Source organism: Mercenaria mercenaria, chromosome 4 (assembly GCF_021730395.1).
Source record: "Mercenaria mercenaria strain notata chromosome 4, MADL_Memer_1, whole genome shotgun sequence".
Taxonomy (NCBI): Eukaryota; Metazoa; Mollusca; class Bivalvia; order Venerida; family Veneridae; genus Mercenaria; species Mercenaria mercenaria.
Window position 1 is genome coordinate 24,388,913 of NC_069364.1, and position 19,597 is coordinate 24,408,509.

The 19,597-nt window shown below is 35.1% G+C and overlaps 1 protein-coding gene across 1 annotated transcript; it reads left to right on the plus strand.

The window, feature by feature from the left end:
• The first annotated feature begins 20 nt into the window (after positions 1-20).
• On the plus strand, positions 21-18,296 carry LOC123551219 (oxygen-dependent coproporphyrinogen-III oxidase-like). The gene is made up of 12 exons (XM_045339980.2): positions 21-450; positions 2,730-2,871; positions 3,348-3,398; positions 4,688-4,762; positions 5,148-5,266; positions 6,169-6,235; positions 7,557-7,682; positions 11,865-11,976; positions 12,549-12,628; positions 13,713-13,792; positions 14,158-14,287; positions 14,987-18,296. Exons 1-12 carry the CDS (start codon positions 353-355, stop codon positions 15,071-15,073), a joined length of 1,167 nt encoding a protein of 388 aa, XP_045195915.2. The 5' UTR covers positions 21-352; the 3' UTR covers positions 15,074-18,296.
• The last annotated feature ends 1,301 nt before the right edge of the window (positions 18,297-19,597 follow it).

The window sequence follows — 19,597 nt, forward strand, 5'->3', positions numbered from 1 at the left end:
TAAACTTTGTTATTGATCGCAACCAATATGTCTGCGCCCATATGTGAGAGTGTCGGATATAGTTTGCAAATTTGATAAATACCGCCCTTTCATTGGTATTGCACAGGTCAAATGTTACTAGAATCGCGAATCTTCACGCCTGTTGTGAAAAGAAATTGTTAACCTTGCATGCCAGTGTTCATAAACTTTGCATGAATAGAAAATATCCAAATTTACCCTACAAAACCAGTTAAACAAGCAGGTCGTCCCAGTTTTTAACCCATCTACGTGATAGGTCGCACATATGGACAAGTTTAAGTGAAGTCAAACCTACCTGATTTTCTGCTGAAGTACTCTTTAAGGTGTTGAAAACATGGTCCTTTTGAGAAGATTGCTTGGAAGCCTGAGAACTGCGAGAAATTTGACAACACTTGCCACATTTCAGACCAGGAACAACAGATCCGGATGGGGGTAAATACATTTCATAATGACCAAGAACAATGAAAAATTAACTTTTCTGTCTACTGTATTTTATTGTATGTATACCAGGGCTCCAGAAAAGATGCGTATTAGCGTAAATTAGGCTTTAAAATAATGCTTATACGCATGTCTGATAATTTTTGTAACGTATAAAAACGTAGTATATGAAATTACAGAAATGCACATACTGGCTTTTTACTAGCGTAAACAAATCTAAATCATCTGGATGCTTTACGTAACAGAGCACGGTCAGCATTAATTCTTCCACATAATCATTAAAGGATTAGGTACACACGCATTGAATGGTACTCTATAAACCTAAGTTAAACTATATTATACACTCAATGCATGCGTAAATCAAATAGTTGGGAATTAATATTAATGGTACGGTAGTGTATTTTAAAGCAGTGTTGATTTGAAGTATCAACTTCGGGTGCGGAGTAAACAGTTCAGAGTAAACAACAACATGTCTCTTTCCAAGAATGTATTAAGTAAACAAATGCTCTATGTCACATCTTTAAACCAACAAAAAATGATCCCCAAAACATCGTTAAAGGAATTTTGAATAATCTACTGGATTTGGTAGCGAGTGTGAAGGGAGAAAAAGAAGCAAAAACTTGAATGCTGAATTGAAACTGAACTGCAAACAAATTCATGGGTGTTACACCCAATAAATATATTGTATAACTGATTTCTATATCCCTGTTTACACCTTTCAGTCAGCTGAGACAGCGACTGTTAAGGTGATTAGTCAACATTAACACCTTTTCAAATATCCACGTGTAATTAAATAAGTGTTAAAATTGGAGTAGGCGTAGTTGTATAGTGGTAATGCTGTAAGACTATGAAACCAGGAATTATGAGTTTGACCCCCCTGCTTCTCCAACTAAAATTTACTAACACTGGGATAAGAGTCTCGTGTATGGATGCGTTACAACTGGCATGCAAGAACCAGGTTAGCTTGAAGACTTCTGGAATTGGGGCGTCTTCTGCATCCTGCACAAAAGTTACTAACAGTCTTCTGGAGGAATCGACCATATGGCTTTCCAGTGTTGGCTATAAATAGGTTACAAGCAAAAAAGTTCCAATATCACTATTCAGCAGATAGTGTATAAAGAATAATTTCAAAGTAAAATGAGATGGGGAAGGGATGCGGGAGGATGGAATTACAAAATATAAACATGCGGGTGGGTTGGGGGTTGGTGGCAAACGGACCAAAACTGGGACAATTTGATCAAAATGAAAGGGGGACAAAATGATCAAATTTAGGGGACAGATGACCAAGCTTGGGATTTGCTGACTGGTGGACAAGTCAAGTTGACTAAGGGACAGGTTGACCTGATACCTATAAAAATGGTTTAAGGGCTCTGTGCTCTTAATTAAACTGATTCAGAGCTGAAAAGTGTTAAAACATGTTGCCCAAGGTATTTGCTTTTGTCCTTTTGTAACATTTTGTATTTACTTATGATCAGTGATCTGGACAAAAAAAGTCACCTGAACTTTCTTGACTTGCATGACATCAAAGCATTAATCACTTTACCTTAGATTTTTAACTGTGTCAGTGTCATGTAGTAAACACCATCTGTTATTGTACATAAACTTCACGTCTAGGTGTTTCTGTCTGCATTTTGTCTCCTGACAGATGGTACCTTTTCAGATATAAATCAAATTCCAAATTAGTTCTGTTATTATTCCAGATTTATTTTCATTATTTTGGGCTAGCTGACTGTATTTTTTACCTGTAAAATATATTTTATTGTTAACTGCAGAATTTTCACATTAACACTAAAGTTGTTCCCCCTTAGTTAGAACTCAATTGTAGTTTTTGTCCATCCAGTGCCATATCATGATATCTAGCTAATAATTTGTGTGAACCTTTTCTTCACCAGCAGATATATCACAAAAACAATGTTGGGCAGTTAAAACCGCTGGTTTTAAACGGTTAAAACCGCCCCGGTCAGTACTCCCTGAAGTGGTCAATACTGGTCGATTGGTCAATACTGGTCAATTAGTCAATACTGTCTGTTAAGATACTTTATGAACAATTAAATAATGACTGTTTTAGAGCATCTGGGACTTGATTATGGTGAATGCAGGCATTGTTATTTAGTTAAAACAACCAAATCAGTATTGAGTCTCCTAAATTGGCCAGAAGTGATCAATTTGTAGCAGTTATTTCATCTTTTAAAAAGACAACCCTGTATATAACAATTTCTCTGTAGTCCTTTTGTGGTGGATAGCGTTAATTTAATTTGTAATATAATTTACAGAGCAGTGTTTGCAGTAGGAGGCTTCGCTACTGTAAGTTTAGCAGCAATTCACTGCAGAAAGAATAAAGTATATGCAGCCACATTGTTGGAAAAACATGGCTGGATGTCAGAGCCTGTCACTGACCCAGTACAGATGGAGAAGGTATAAATTTTAGTATCAGTTGTAATTCTTGACTGCTTGTGTGAGTTTTTTTTTTCTTTTTTGCTTTCAGTGTTCTTTGTCATAAATTCAAAGAAAAAAGTAGCAAGTCAGACATAGAATTTTCTTGATAATGTGTAATGAAACAATTGTCATCTTTAGACAAGTTTTTGTATTCTGTCATAAATTCTTATTTGTATTCTTACACTAAAAATCTGGCAATGGATAAGGAACTTTATTTGTAACTCTGCCTTACATCTTACCAAACTTTTACCTCTTTGTGGACTCAGAGAGTGAGGCAGGGTTGGATAGTGGAAAAGTCAAACATATCCAACAAGATACTGACATGGTAGCTATTTAGTCAAGTTTAGCTGGGTTTTATTTTGGTTTTTTCATTCCAATAATTCCCCATTATTATTATATCTGCTAAATTGATATGGTACTAAGATAAAATGTTACAGTAGGTGTTTTTATTTCAGAATTCTGACACCATGAGAATCAGGATGGAAAAAATGATCATGGACATTCAGGTAATTATTATGTCTCATGCACACTCTGTCCCATTCCTGAAGGCTGGCATATTTAGATGTAATTTGGATAGATACATGGAGGATATTACATAAGTGTCTTTTTCATATTGAATTTATTAAACGAGTTGAATAAAATTATAAAATGTGAGGCTCTGCCAAGCATTTTATCAATTTTATTCAACAAGTTTAATAAATTCAATGTGGAAAGACACAAATGTAATATTCTTTTTATCACATGTAAGCTTTTCCTGTTGAAACATAAAAATTTCTTCTTTCTTTACCTATTATAGACCAAGAAAATTCGACCAATGTCTCCTATAAACTGACGTCAACGGCATAGCTTTATTATACTAGTGTGTTATTAAATTTATGTAATGGCTTTATTTCACTCTCATGATGTCAAACTTGTGATGAATCTTTTTTTATTATCTTATTCATCATTATTATTCCCGAGGGACTACTATTTGAGCCGCGCCATGAGAAAACCAACAGTGCGTTTGTGAGCAGCATGGATCCAGACCAGACAGCATCCACGCAGTCTGGTCAGGATCCATGCTGTTTGCTTACAGTTTCTCTAATTGCAAAAGGCTTTGAAAGTGAACAGCATGGATCCTGACCAGACTGCGCAGATGCGCAGGCTGGTCTGGATCCATGCTGGTCGCAAAGCCACAATGTTGGTTTTCCCATGGCGCAGCTCAAATTAGCTGGTTTACTCCTGAGGGACCACTATTTGTGAATTTAGTTGTTGCATCAATTTATAATATAAAATCCAAACAGACACTTGAAATTCCAGAGCAACAGATAAGCTGCATATTTGCATAAATACCCAATTAGATATGCAAAACATGCAATAGAGATTTCTTTAAATGTGTATCAAAACTCGTGTAGAACAGAAATACTCAGTTCTCATCCTGATGCATGCCTATCATCTTAAATGGCCTGCAGACTTTAACAGTTTTGGCTCCCAGTCTTTGACAGCCAGAAAATATCCAGAGAATTATTCCTTTTTGCTGAAAATAGATATGGGCAGACCAAATGTTCTTGATGCTAAATACAGATATGAGCAAATGGAAATACTGTCAGTTCCACTTATTTGAATACTAGTTATTAGAATATTCCATTTATTTGGATACAAAGTTAATGTATAAAACTAAAAAGTAGAATTTCTGGAAGTATTAGAATGAAAAGCAAGTTGAAGATAGGGACACTGCCTAGGAACAACCAGTGATCTTGAAAAGGCTTTTTGGGTAACTGAAATCACTTTTGATGCCATTATTTCCTGTTTTCAGGCAGAATTTTGCAGGGCCCTGGAGGCTGAGGAGGGAGGTAAAAAGTTCCTAGTGGATAAATGGCAGCGGAAGGAGGTATACATAGATTGTTACTTAAATTTATATTTCTCTTGTCATCTAAGATTTGCTAAACCTACATATTGTATGTAATTTTTGTGCTATTTTGAATTTATCCACATAATAGATAGAATATAGTTGAGAAAATAAGATACCTTGTCTTATTTCGGGCATCTGCATCCAAGTGGTGAAGTTGGTTTTATCTAATTTGTCACAGATGGCAGTGGACTCTAAACCTCTGTTAGGGTGTCAGATTATTTGAGAAAGCCATCCAGCTGGCTTATAGAAGATGGGTGGACAAATGAGTTTTCCCATGTAAAGTTAGAAAGTCACCATATGACCTACAGTTGTATGTGTGACCTTAAACCCAACAAAACAAAAGAAATATCATTCTATTTTTCAGGGAGGTGGAGGTATCACCTGTGTTCTACAGGATGGTGAAGTATTTGAGAAAGCAGGGGTTAATATCTCTGTTGTCATGGGCAACCTACCCCCAGCAGCTGTAGCACAAATGAAGACAAGGTAACCTCTTGATTCCTACATGCAGGTGGATTTGTGTTCATTATTAATGCCATTTCACCCCCACCCTGTCATGCAACAATTTCCCACCCTGTGTGGCTGCGTCTGCTATATATAAAGCGCCTTTGAATGTGTTTATCATGAAAAAAGGCGCTATATAAATCTGGTATAATAATAATAATATAATAATTACAAAAGTTAGTTGGTATATGTACAAAGTTTATGTTGGCAGAATGTTGTCCTTTTTATAGTTTGATTATTTCTTGGTGAGGGAGAGTTAGAGGGTAAATTTATGGAGGTTTGAAAAGAAAGTCTGGAATATTCCCAAGCTCATGCTTAGATTTTAACAAATCGGTACTAAGGTATGCATTGAAATTTATGAAATGATTGCAATGGTTTTCAGTTACGAATCCGAAATTTGTATGGATGATAGATCTATATGATGTGGTATGCTGTAAAGTCAGAATGTTTGGCATTGGATATATTTTTGCTGTTTTTCCTAAAATACTAAGGAAGCTCTTATTAATAATATTTATTGATGACTCCTTATATAAATCATTGTCCATAGTTTGTGCTATATGACAGGTCTATGTTTAGCACATGCTTACTATGTTATTAAATCAAAAATGTAAAACTAAAACTGTAAAAAATAATTTCCGATGTTATGTAATAAAATACTTATTGAATGGCTTGCCAGTCAACAGTCAAGCCATTTAGTACCGGGTAAGTATATAATATAGTGCATTATTTTACATGTTAAAAAATATATGATGGCATACCATTTCCAACTTGAGAAATAGATGTTTTGGCATCACGAAAATGTTTCAGTTAATTTTGAATTTGGAAAATAACTTTGCTGGAATGCTGGGTTAAAGTTTTGTTTCATGTACAATATTATATTACAGAGGGAAAAGTCTGGAAGGAAAGACTCTACCGTTCTTTGCTACTGGAGTCAGCTCAGTAATACATCCTGTAAGTTCCTTATGTTTGTTCTCAGTCCTGGAACTTGTTTCCTGATACAAAAAACACGGTCATGTATATACATGTCATACAGAAATTTACGTCATATTAACTGCAGTCATTTAACCTATCCGGTGCTCCTGGATACTGTACCAGGACTTACCTTTTCTCTACAAGTATCTTACAACTTCTTCACATAGATTAGAGGTGTAGAACACATGACTTGCACATTGTCTTCTGTCAAACTGTTGTGGAGAACAACCTCATCTGAGGATCATACTCACAACCTTGATATTTGTAGTTTGGTGCTCTTACCAGGCTAGCTTGACAACCAGTTGTCCTGCTACGTGAAATGAACTGTGCCTATATATGTGTAACTGACCTTATTATATATTTGATAGGGATGTCAACGAATACCAAAACTGGTATCCGAATATTCGGTCAACCGTCCGAGCGAATATCCGGATATTCGTTCCCGCACATAACCATTAAAAGTTCAGTGCCGATATTTATCAACAAATATTGTTGCAGCTCCCGTGAATAAAAGAGCATGTACCATACTAATTATTACTTTCGCACTCTCTTACGTCTTTTCTTTAAAGCTGCAATATTTGCCGACGATTTGTAAACACATGTTTTAAATTATGTATAATTATTAATTGACAATAATTGCATTGTTTGATCAAACAAGACTAGCTAAGTTGACAAGTATGTTTCGCACACCTGTCGGGTAGGTGTCATCACCATGGCGACTGTGTATTACGTTTTGACACGCTATTTACGTGACGAAAAATTATAATGCTATGAACATGAAAATAAATATTTCAAGAATCTGTTTGTTACTACCGAATATTCGAATACTTAAATTAGATCCGAATATTCGGACCCGTGACCGAATAACCAGATATCCGGATATCCGTTGACATCCCTAATATTTAACTATAAATAGCAACAAATTTACGTTAAAATTACACAAATACTATTTGACTTGTCTCAAGTGATACTGGCACATGTCCAGCAACATGTTTTTGGCATAATTCAGGTCCTAAGCAAAATGTCAGCCTGTTTTGACTTTGACATCATATGCATAGAATAAAGCTGGGGTGTGCCTTCTTGGCCACAATGGCATACTTAGTTTTCATATTCATTGCACTAGTTGTGAATACTGCAGTCGTATATTATAATAACCTCTTGATAACAAATTGTCGGGACTGAATTACCAGTGCATTTTACTAACTCCATATTTTTTTTTTCTGATTGATCAAGTAACAGTTGTGAGTAAAAGATTTAAAAGTACTACCACATGTATGTTATTTATTACTAATATTTTCAGAAAAACCCTAATGTGCCTACAATACATTTCAACTACCGTTATTTTGAAGTAACAGATGAAACTGGACAGAAACATTGGTGGTTTGGTGGTGGCACTGATCTTACACCATACTTTCTAGATGAACAGGTAATTAAGGCAGAGATGGCTTTGATCATTCACCATACTTGTAAGTTAGACAGTTCTTTGAGTTGGAGTCGCCCAAATGGCTTAGGAATATGGCGATTTCCAGGGTAAATGGTTTGAAAAAGATTAAATATGCCAATCAGGCTTTCTTTCAGGCATACTGTCAGATTATTAATTTTAATGGAGGACAAATTTCTGTGGATTTCTTGGTTAGTCAATCCACAAAATTTAATCTCAGTGAAGCAGTAAAGTACCCATTCATTTTAAGTTCAAAGGTCAAAGCCCATAAATTTATATCTGCAAAAATGTTTTGGCCATAACCACAATACTCTGTGCCCAAGAAATTAAATAATTCCACAGTATATGACCACCCAGGTAGATCAACTGATATTATGTTGCATAAAAGAATTTAGCACCTGGAAACTGCTGGAATCTGCCCATTTTCAGATATGTTGAAAAGGGCCTTGAGCTTCATTTAAATTATCAGTTTTTTTTTTGTTTTTGTTTTTTGCCTTTTGCAATTTACCTGGTTTAGATTAGGGATGTGATGCATGCTAGACCAGGTTTTTCTTTTTAGTAAAATTATTTAATGTTGGCAATTAGAGTTTTTACACTTCAAATATTTAAGAGAAAAATCAAAGACCTGAGAATTTGAATGGTATTTGAAGAATCCAGTATACACTAAAACAGCGATCACTCAAAGTTGCAAGCAGATGAGTAAATTGCTGGAGTTATACAGAGCTTCACCACACCCTATAACGTGATAGCGCGACACCACTAGATAACATGACACCAGATCGGATAACGCGACACTCTGCGGAGTTTGTTGTCGATTAGAAGTAAGTATTTTCAATTTTTTCTTTACACAATGTGAATCAATGAAAAGCAGACTCTTACCAGGTTTCGAGGATAGAAAGAGGCATCTCAAGGAATGTTTTCTGAATTAAAAAGACCACCAAATAATCATACAGATGGCTAATCCACGGCCAGATTTTCATTGTTTTGGATATTGAACCGAGGATTTTTTCTCATTTCTGAAGCAACAAGCTTGGCATTACCCTCAATAGAAAGCCAAACATTCTCTCTCTTTGTCTGCCAAATATCCCGGCGAAATCTCCATTACTTTCGAAAATACGAGGTGTTAAAGTCGGATGGGTAGACCAAAAATGTTCTGTCTGACACCACATAATTCCCAGGGAAGGTTCTTACTGACACCAACTTTTGAAGATTAGATGTTCTGTCTGACACCAGCATTTGATCATACTTTTTTTTGCCTTTATTTCGCTCGGTTTGTAGTATTTTATCGAATTTTCGCATGTTTTCGGGTATAACGGGTCGTTAAATTCATTTTTCTAATAAGGGTTTAGGTTATAGTGTAGAAATTCACCGTAATTCGGTCGAAAATGTGCCTTCGTGGTGTTGTTGAAAGTAGTATACATAAAAGAATACTTACTTTTTTATTTTTGGCACTTTTGCATGTAAAATGGGGGCTTATTTCATTCGCAGAATGTATTTTCAGTAAAATAAGACGCGTTTCAGGTTAAATATCGCGTATATATGGCAAATGATGAGAGAAAACGAAGGTAGGGTCGTTTACTGCGCGACGCCGTCAACAACGCGATTCGAGAAAGGGTCAGTGATTTCAATTTATACTGGTATAAAACCTTTTAATTTCAACCATTTTCAGGATTCAGTTCAATTTCTCTATATCTGATACAGTATGATGGGTGATTTTGCACTAAATGATCTATTGTAAGTTTGAATACATCAAAGCTTTCATCACAGTAATAACACCTGTACTTCCGTCTGTTGTCCATTATTCTTCCATTAACCTGAAATATTAATTGCTATTAATGTGTGGAATATATAGATATATACAGAAATTATATGAAAACGGTTGAATTAGCCGCTATAACTATCGACCGCTATATAATTAGCACCCGCAACTTTACAATACTTCCGACGGGCCTGCAGATGATTTGTAATATTGAAAATTGGCAATAACTTAACATTTTAACTAAGGTGTCTATATGAATATTGCCAGTTTCAATTCAAGCAAGTTGTTTTAATGTATCAAGGGCATGTATGCAATACGATAGTACATTCATTTTCGATTATTTGAAAGCGTACCAAAGAGTAAGTTCTGGAGGAGAGAATGTCTTTAAATTTTCTGTACACGACCTTTGGACTATAAGATGTTTTTAATAATGGGTCTCCATTACTGTAAATAGCAACCTATCTGCCAGTCAGTCTTTTCAATTCAAATGTCTGGATTCCACCAACAGCACAATGAATCAAAATGACGCCTGAGACCCCCTCAAAATATATGTTCTACTTCTATATGAGCCGCACCATGAGAAAACAAACATTATAAGTGGCTTTGCGACCAGCATTGATCCAGACCAGCATGCGCATCCGCGCAGTCTTGTCAGGATCCATGTTGTTCGCTTTCAAAGTCTATTGCAATTAGAGAAACTGTTAGCGAACAGCATTGATCCTGACAAGACTGCGCGGATGCGCAGGCTGGTCTGGATCCATGCTGGTCGCAAAGCCACTATGTTGGTTTTCTCATGGTGCTCATATATCATATTTATCTAGATACTCAAACATTGACAGAATATGAATAGGTCAACAATATATGAATAGGTCTTTCAGAGCTTGTTGAATATTGACTCTGACAATCCTATCAAAATATGACTCCTCCTACCCCACTCTGACTTTACTTTCTCTACACATTTATTGTCATGACACCTAAAATCGCGCTGAATGTCGTCTTGAACTGTAAAGGTTTTATACCAGGGTTCTAGCGTAAATTCACCATAGTTTAGATCCATGTACTATACTTTCTAGAACTTCAACCCGTAGAAACCCATATATATAAAGTAAACTACAAATAATCAGCCGTCAAACTATGAAAAGAAAAGGTGGTGTAGACAGATTTGTGGTGGAACGCCGCCAGATTGAAGCCACTGACCCTTTCTCGAATCGCGGTGTTGACGGCGTCGCGCAGTAAACGGCCCATCTTTCGTTTTCTCTCATCATTTGCCATATACACGCGATATTTAACCTGAAACGCGTCTTATTTTACTGAAAATACATTCTGCGAATGAAATAAGCCCCCATTTTACACGCAAAAGTGCCAAAAATAAAAAAAGTAAGTATTTTTTTATGTATACTACTTTCAACAACACCACGAAGTCACATTTTCGACCGAATTACGGTGAATTTCTGCACTATAACCTAAACCCTTATTAGAAAAATGAATTTAACGACCCGTTATACCCGAAAACATACGTAAATTCGATAAAATACTACAAACCGAGCGAAATAAAGGCAAAAAAAAGTATGATCAAATGCTGGTGTCATACAGAACATCTAATCTTCAAAAGTTGGTGTCAGTAAGAACCTTCCCTGGGAATTATGTGGTGTCAGACAGAACATTTTTGGTCTACCCATCCGACTTTAACACCTCGTATTTTCGAAAGTAATAGAGATTTCGCCGGGATATTTGGCAGACAAAGAGAGAGAATGTTTGGCTTTCTATTGAGGGTAATGCCAAACTTGTTGCTTCAGAAATGAGAAAAAATCCTCGGTTCAATATCCAAAACAATGAAAATCTGGCCGTGGATTAGCCATCTGTATGATTATTTGGTGGTCTTTTTAATTCAGAAAACATTCCTTGAGATGCCTCTTTCTATCCTCGAAACCTGGTAAGAGTCTGCTTTTCATTGATTCACATTGTGTAAAGAAAAAATTGAAAATACTTACTTCTAATCGACAACAAACTCCGCAGAGTGTCGCGTTATCCGATCTGGTGTCATGTTATCTGGTGGTGTCGCGTTATCACGTTATAGGGTGTGTTCACGCAACCTGAACTTGGACAATATAAGGTGAATCCTTTAGAGATAAACTTAACCCTTACCCTGCTGAATTTCTATAATAAACTTGTCCATCTTTCAGTTTGGACAGTACTATTAACTGTTAAAAGGGGTGCTTACCAAAACGATACTGACTGAATGGCGACTAGTGCAGATCATGATCAGACTGCACATCTTTGCAGTCTGATCATGATCTACACTAGTCGCAAAGGCAGTCATGTTCAGCACGGTAAGGGTTAAAAGCACAGTATGTTGCATCTATGATAAAACAAATTAATACACTTATATAGATATATTTTTATTGCAGGATGTTGTACATTTCCATAAGACCCTGAAGACAGCTTGCGATAAACATGACAAAGGTTACTACCCTAGATTCAAGAAATGGTGTGACGAATACTTCTTTATCAAACACAGGGGTTGGTTTTGCCATTTTTACTTTAGTTCAGATTAAAAGAACAATCATCTGCTAAGATGATGTTAAAACTTGAGTTTTGTTTAGGTTAATACTAACTTTTTGGGCACCAAATACATTTGGGAGAGGACAATTAGATTTGCTCTTGTCCATACGTCCGTCCATCTGTGCCAATTTGTGTAATGCATCTCACAAAAAGCATTTGACCAAGAGTTATCAGACCTCTCAGGATTGTTATTCAGGATGTAAAGTTGTGCACCAGGTGTTTTAATCGGGATTTGCCACAGCCAGACCAGAATTATGGCACTGTGTTCGTACTCACACTCGACAAATCTTGTGGCAAACTGACCTATATATAGATGACCTTGACCTTCATATGATCTTCACCTTTACACTTAAAACTTACAAAAAACAACGTCATACACCAGTGTTTTGAAAATGCAGCTACTTGTTCTACAGGCTTCCTTCCCCACCCCCACCCCCCCAAAACAAATGACCCATAATTACCAGTATAAAGGTTTGGGAAAAAAGTAAAATCTTTGAGATATTTCATATTTTAACATTTAAATATTTTAGGACAATCTCGAGGTGTTGGTGGTATTTTCTTCGATGATTTGGAAGATGGATCGGCTGAAGATACGTTTAAATTTGTCTCGGTATGTTTTTAAAATTAGGTAGTAACTTTTAGTTGTTAAAGCTGGAAGATTTTTGCCGGGCAATACAAAATTGCACCATAGCAACATTCATAGAATTTTTACTAATAAGGTACGTGTAAAGATAAGAAAAGAGAAACTGCAGTATCATATGTTATATTTATGTGGCATCACCTGGATACAGCAGGATACAGAACAATATACTTCTCAGGCTCGTGCATGTGTCGGTTATATTAAATTTTGTAGATATTTGTAACACTACTTTTGGGCAATTTATTTTCAAGTTTTCATGCAAAAATATTTTCTTTTTAAATTTGTTACTTATAATTACTGTGAAATTAAATAAGCTCATGATTTTTACCAATTTGTGTTTTCCATATCTTCTAAAATGTCATAATATAATTAAACTCTAAAAGTTAATCAACCATTAGCTTAATCGCCTGTTAAAGTTTCAAACAACTGAGCCAATATTTATGCCCCCGGCATCTACTGCGGCGGGAGGCATATAGTGTTTGTCCTGTCTGTTCGTTCGTTCGTCCGTCCGTCCGTTCGAGGTTAACCAAATGGGACCGTTTCGTCTAGCATCAATACCCCTTACTAGAATGACTTGATACTAATGCAGATGTAACCTGTCACCATTCCTCATCTTCAGACATCACCTGACCTCAGTTTGACCTTGAACTTGACCTCGTTTTGGACTTAGGTTGCTTTGTATCGAAAAGGCTGCCACCGGGGGCATCAAGCGTTTATTGAACATAGCTCCTTGTTTTAAATTGAATTTAATTTCTTCAACTGTTATTTTCATAAAAACGGGCGGATAAACTAACACAGTATATCTACGTCCTTATTTGAAAATATATTGTGGAAAGTAATTTGCCACAAGAAAAGCATGTTTAAAGACTGTGTCTCTTTATATAAATCTAAGAATGTAACTTGATACTTGTGCACATACAAAATACAAATGATATTTCGTGACTAAATATTACTTAAAAATGTGACTTCAGTGATCTTTGTTTATTTTTTTAAACTAGATTTTTTTTCACATATGTAATACTGGGTATATGTTTATTTGTGCATATATTTGTAGACATGTGCCAAATCAGTAACACCTTCATACATTCCACTTGTGAAGAAAAACAAAAACAAGGGATACTCGTACAAAGATAGGTAAGGCAGTTTCTCTGTTGAGTTACCCTAAAAAAGGTTGGCAATTCACAAAAATAACATTGAGCCAGCTTTTTTTACCTTTATTGTAGAGTAAGAAAAAAATATATAGTAAAAGTTGCTAAACATAGTCATTTGAATTTCAAGGTTTTATGCTTCATCACCTTATAAGGACTGCCTTGCAGAAAACACGACTGTAGTTAAGAAAAGATATTTAATGTTACGTTTGTAAGAATTCCATAGGTATCAGGGTCCTTTCTTGCTATAAACTTAAATGGAATAGGCATAAATACGTATTTTCTAAACAGAGATTTCAGAAGTTTTATGCATAGAAATGAAAAGGTACAACTGCTTTGTTTCTTACGTAGGAGGTGGCAGTTACTTCGTAGAGGGTATTATGCAGAATTCAACCTGGTGTATGACAGAGGGACAAAGTTTGGTTTACAGACACCTGGGGCAAGAATAGAAAGCATTATGATGTCTCTGCCACTAAATGCTGTAAGTTTCAACTTGAAGCCTCACAGTCTTTTTCTACTTAAGTGTAACACTAATGAGATATTGAGAGGTGAATGCAATACTACTATAACTCACATCAAACAAAGAGATTGCAACAGTTTTGCTTTCAGCCATCAATATATGCATGTGCGGCAATGTGAATGGTATGTGGATGACTGGATCATGAATCATGTATGTGATTATGGAAATCCAGATCATGTGAAAGGGAAGTTTGAGTCATATATGGATTTCGGTGATGATATAGTATTATATCCTTTAATATGTGGTCATATTACAAACCATGTAAAAATTTCCTGTCTCCCTTCAGAAGTGGTCTGAATAAATAAAACTAAACCAGTGCTGCTGCAAATTGTCTTGTATGAAATTCTTTAAATGTATTTAACATGTATTGTGGCAAGTTCTCTAAAACGGATGTAAAATAAATATGTAGAAACTAAGTATCATGATTGTGTGAAAACTCCTGTAGAATATCAGTTTTGTTCTGTGCTGTTATAAAACATGAATTTACACTTTACACAGATACTTTGAACATTATTTAATATCTATAAGTCATTTACCAAAAAGATGCGATTTTTATTCAAATTGAACAAAATATAGGAATCGGTATAAAAATTGTATAAACATTTTATATGCAGTAAGTACTTGCATGTATGACAAATGGGGTATCTTTTCATATTTCAGAGTTGGGAGTACTGTCATGAAGTGAAACCGGGGTCTCCAGAACAGAAGTTGACCGATGTTCTACGTAACCCAAAGGACTGGGTTTGAACCCTGATGTAGAAATTTTAAGAGAATTTTGATTCTTAAACAGTCGGTTTTTAAATACCATGTCCTTTTTATAATTGGCGAAAAAGTCTATATAGCTGGTAATACATGTATATTACATGCGATAATGTACATTATTCTTACATAAATTAGGTTTCTTTGTTGTATTTTGAATTTTGTTTGTATATTGATGAATTTTCAATATGTTATGCACATTTGAGCATTTGAGCTGCACCATGACCAACCAGTCTAGTCAGGATCCATGCTGTTCGCTTTCAAAGCTTATTGCAATTAGAGAAACCATTTGAGAACAGCATGGATCCTGACCTGACTGCGCAGATGCGCAGGCTGGTCTTGATCCATGCTGGTCGCAAATGCACTATGTTGGTTTTCTCATGGTGCAGCTCATTTCATTATGATGTTACTGGATGCAGATAGTTACGCCGTACCTGCAAAAGGCAAAATTATGATATTAATAATGTTTCTATTTTTGTTTTATTAATGGAACTGTATGGAAGTATGAGAAACATTTTATAATCGTTTTTTCCAAATTTCAACCCGACACTTTATTTACCTCAATGCTAGAACATTTTAATAGGTGCCATACTTTCATGAGCATGTCATTTTTTTTACTTTCATTTGTTTGTCTGCCCATATTTATAGCTGCCATTACTGTGTGACCTCTGACGCATGTTTCATTCATGCTGATGCAGTTCCTTCATGTAGCCGAGAGCAGAAATCTCACCCATCTTGTTTGATACACTTTTTCCATAAAACTGTTTTTCAAGTACAAGACAATGCTATTGATATCATACATTATTTGAAAGATATCTGAGGGTGATAATAGCGGCTTTTTTAAATTCGTAGCTCGACTTTTCGAAGAATACTGAATTCAAGGTTTGTGTGCAGGTTCTATCTCAGTAACCATTGCATGTAATGGATGGAAACAGTACACAAGATTTCCTAGTCTACGAACCTTCTGAAATAACCAAGTTAGATAACTCTTGCTTGAATTAAATTAAGATTATGGCCCTTTTTCAACTTACCGACTTTGGATGAAGTTTTGCATTATCATTGCTCTAATAAATTTCAAATTTATTATCAATTGTAATAAATAACTAAGTTACTGAAATCTTGCCAAGTTATGGTCCTTGTATGACATAGAAGCTGTTGAACAGCCAAGCATGCTCTCATAGGACAGCTGTTGTTAAAATATCTAGATTACTTTTGAAATTGTCATCAAAGAATGATTTTTATAAGGGTATTTTCCATTGTAAATTTCAGCCATTTTGGATACCATTTTTTTTTTTTTTTAAATCCAATGATTGTATTGTTATAAAACCTTCAAGAGATCTAAGTTAGCATAAAAGCAACGTTTCCATGCAAAAAAGTAAAGTTAGCAAGATTTTGTCTTCTTGACATTGTGATTTTGCCAAATGTTTACAATAGGTAAACTGCATTTTTGTTCATAAAATGATTACTAAATAGATATTTTTAACTATTACTGTGCTTTGGGACCTTTATGTGTAGTTTATATTGGGGTCTTGCAAATTAAAGCCACAGCTCACAGAAAGCATGGATTATGTAAATCAGACTATAAATGTTTAAATAAGTCATTGTTCATACAATTGTTTTTACATTCAAGCTATCTCTGGTGCATTTGAACATTAAAATTTGATCATGACAAACAGCATTTACATTTAATATATGTATATTTTTTGACATTTTGGAATATCATTTTCACAAAGGTTTATTTGAAGGAAGTGGACCTGTTACGACATGCTGCTAATCCCATGTATTAATGTATTCTTTTTTTGTTTGCTCTCTTTTGGTATTCCTCGGATGTTACAAGCTTACATGACCTTCCTTGACAGCCGGGGAAAACCGAAAGCAAAGAGGAAACAATTCAATGGAAATCGCCAATTATTATAACGGGTCCATTACCTTAAAAACACGGCATTTTTCACAAAGTATTATATTACAATATGTTTATTAGATTTTAAGATTTTTATAAGTAATTACCTATTGGTTTTACTGACTTGCCACATTTTTGTCACAGAGTGCATGAAAAATGAGCATAATCAAAGACTATTTATTAAACATATGAGAGGTTGCTAAAACATAAGAAAAAGGTTAATCATTATAATGAGTGACATAGTGAAATTGTTTCATTAAGAACATTGTGTATTGAACCTGACAGTTACTGAGCTCATGGTCTGTATTTGTAAATGTTCTGAATTTGATACTTGAGGTATCCGATCCACATATAAGCAAGTTCTATATAACAATGCTACTAAATTATATAAGATTTTGATGCCTGGTAAGCTCATATAATTTTGGTATTATTTGGAAGTGTATTGTCTAATGAAAAAAATATATAAATTACATGACAAAATATGTTATAGTATTTTTATTAGTATTTTTATTTTATTACTTTATAGTCTTCAATGACACTTCAACAGAAATCCAGTTATTACAGTGTAAAATTCATCATTTAACAGTCCAAAAACATGACTTTAATGATTCTTGCATATTATTTATGGTCATCTTATTTACTAATTCTTGTTCAGCAGACACCACTCTTTCAAATGATACCAAAAAAATATGGGGTCATTAGGCATCGAAATTTTACCTATTTGTGGATTGGATAGCTTAAACTGTAACTAAGAAACATTAAAGGTATATTGTTTATAACTTGAAGATTATACACTTACTAAACAGCACCGATGTGCCTTAGGTTGATTATTTGGTGTAGCCCAAGTGCAAATCTAGGTTTAAGAGTGGAAAAAAAACACTTAAGGCACGCTATTCCTTCTTAACGAGTCGTTTAATATATAGTGAAAAGTTTTTTCCTGTTATTGTATCTTGCTGCCTGCCAATAACTGGTTATTGTGCAGACTTCCTGTTTTAGGCATATTGTTTGAATTCTGTCCGGTAGTTAGTTACTTTTTATAGTTATATGTATAATAAGCATATAAACAGCTGAAATTATGCAGTCCTTTGTTAAATAATACAGTTCCACTAAAATCTATACATGTTTTCTATAAAAAGAACAAGTTGCAGCATTATCTTTGAAAAGTAGAAGTTTCAGGTGTCATTTAGAAACAGAAATAATCTTCAAATATAAACTACTAGTAAAAGATATATTTTTGTTAAAATATGTTTTTTATTTTACATTGAACAGGTGCTTAATGAAATTAATAAAAGTTGTTCCATAAGAAAATTACACTTTGCTTGTAATTTACAAACCATCTCGGATGAATACTTTTGTTTTAAAATACAACATTCGCAAGTGATTGAATTTAAATAGTGAAAGGGTTGATGGTATTGGGTGGAAGCATTGACGTTGTCAAGTATATTTTAAAGTGACATTGACCCTGAGCCTGCTTGGCTGATTCTTGGGTTTGCAAACCATCTCAGTAAGGTGAACACTTGACCAAAGTTTCAAGAAAATCTTTCAAGTGGTTTAGCAGAAAAGGAGGGGACAGGAAATTGAAGGCTCAAACATTTGAGTTGTGACCTTGACCCTGAGCTTTTGAGTTCTGCACATGGTCTTGATAAGGGGAATATTACAGCCAAGTCATATTAAAATCTTTCAAGGGGTTAAGGAGATACAGAATGGACACAAAATGGAAGGTTGTGACCTTGACCTTGAGTCGACATGGCTGACTCAAGAGTTCTGCACATCGTCTTGATGAGGTGATCATTTGACCCAAGTTTTATGAAATATTTTCAAAAGGTATAGGAGATACAGAGCGGACACAAAATGGAAGGCTCAAACCTTTGACCTAGAGTTGTGACCTTGACCTTGAGTCGACCTGGCTGACTCACAAGTTCTGCACATCATCTTGATGAGGTGATCATTTGACCCAAGTTTTATAAAATGTTTTCAAGAGGTTTAGGAGATACAGAGCAGACACAAAACGGAAAGCTCAAACCTTTAACCTTGAATTTTGACCCTGACCTTGAGCGACATGGCTGACTCATGAGCTCTGCACATCTTCCTGATGAGGTTATCATTTGACTCAAGTTTCATGAAAATACTTCAAGGGGTTCAAGTTCTATGGTGCGGACACAATTGTTACTATAATCCTATATCGTGGCCACGAGTACTGGGGGATTAACAAAAATGGGAAAGGACTGTACAATGATACTACTGACCAAGTTTAATGTAGATGAATTATGCAGTTTACGTGATGTAGTTCAAAGGTTTTTTTTTTTTCTATTTTAAGCTCTAGCAGCCCCTCAAAGGACCAAGCACCCAAATTCAAACAAACTTTGGATAGGATCGTGATTTTCGCCCCCTTAATGCAAAAAGGTACCATAACCTTCTTTAATTATCAGCACTTGGTACATTTTTGCTTAAATTGGGCGTTATAATGATGCTACAGACCAAGTTTGATGAAGATCTATCAAGCAGTTCATGAGAAGAAATCATTTAAAGGATTTTTCTATTTTTAGCTCTGGCAGGCTCTAGAAGGGGCTCCCCAAGCTGAAATATTTGAAAAAACTTGAAAAAGGACCAGG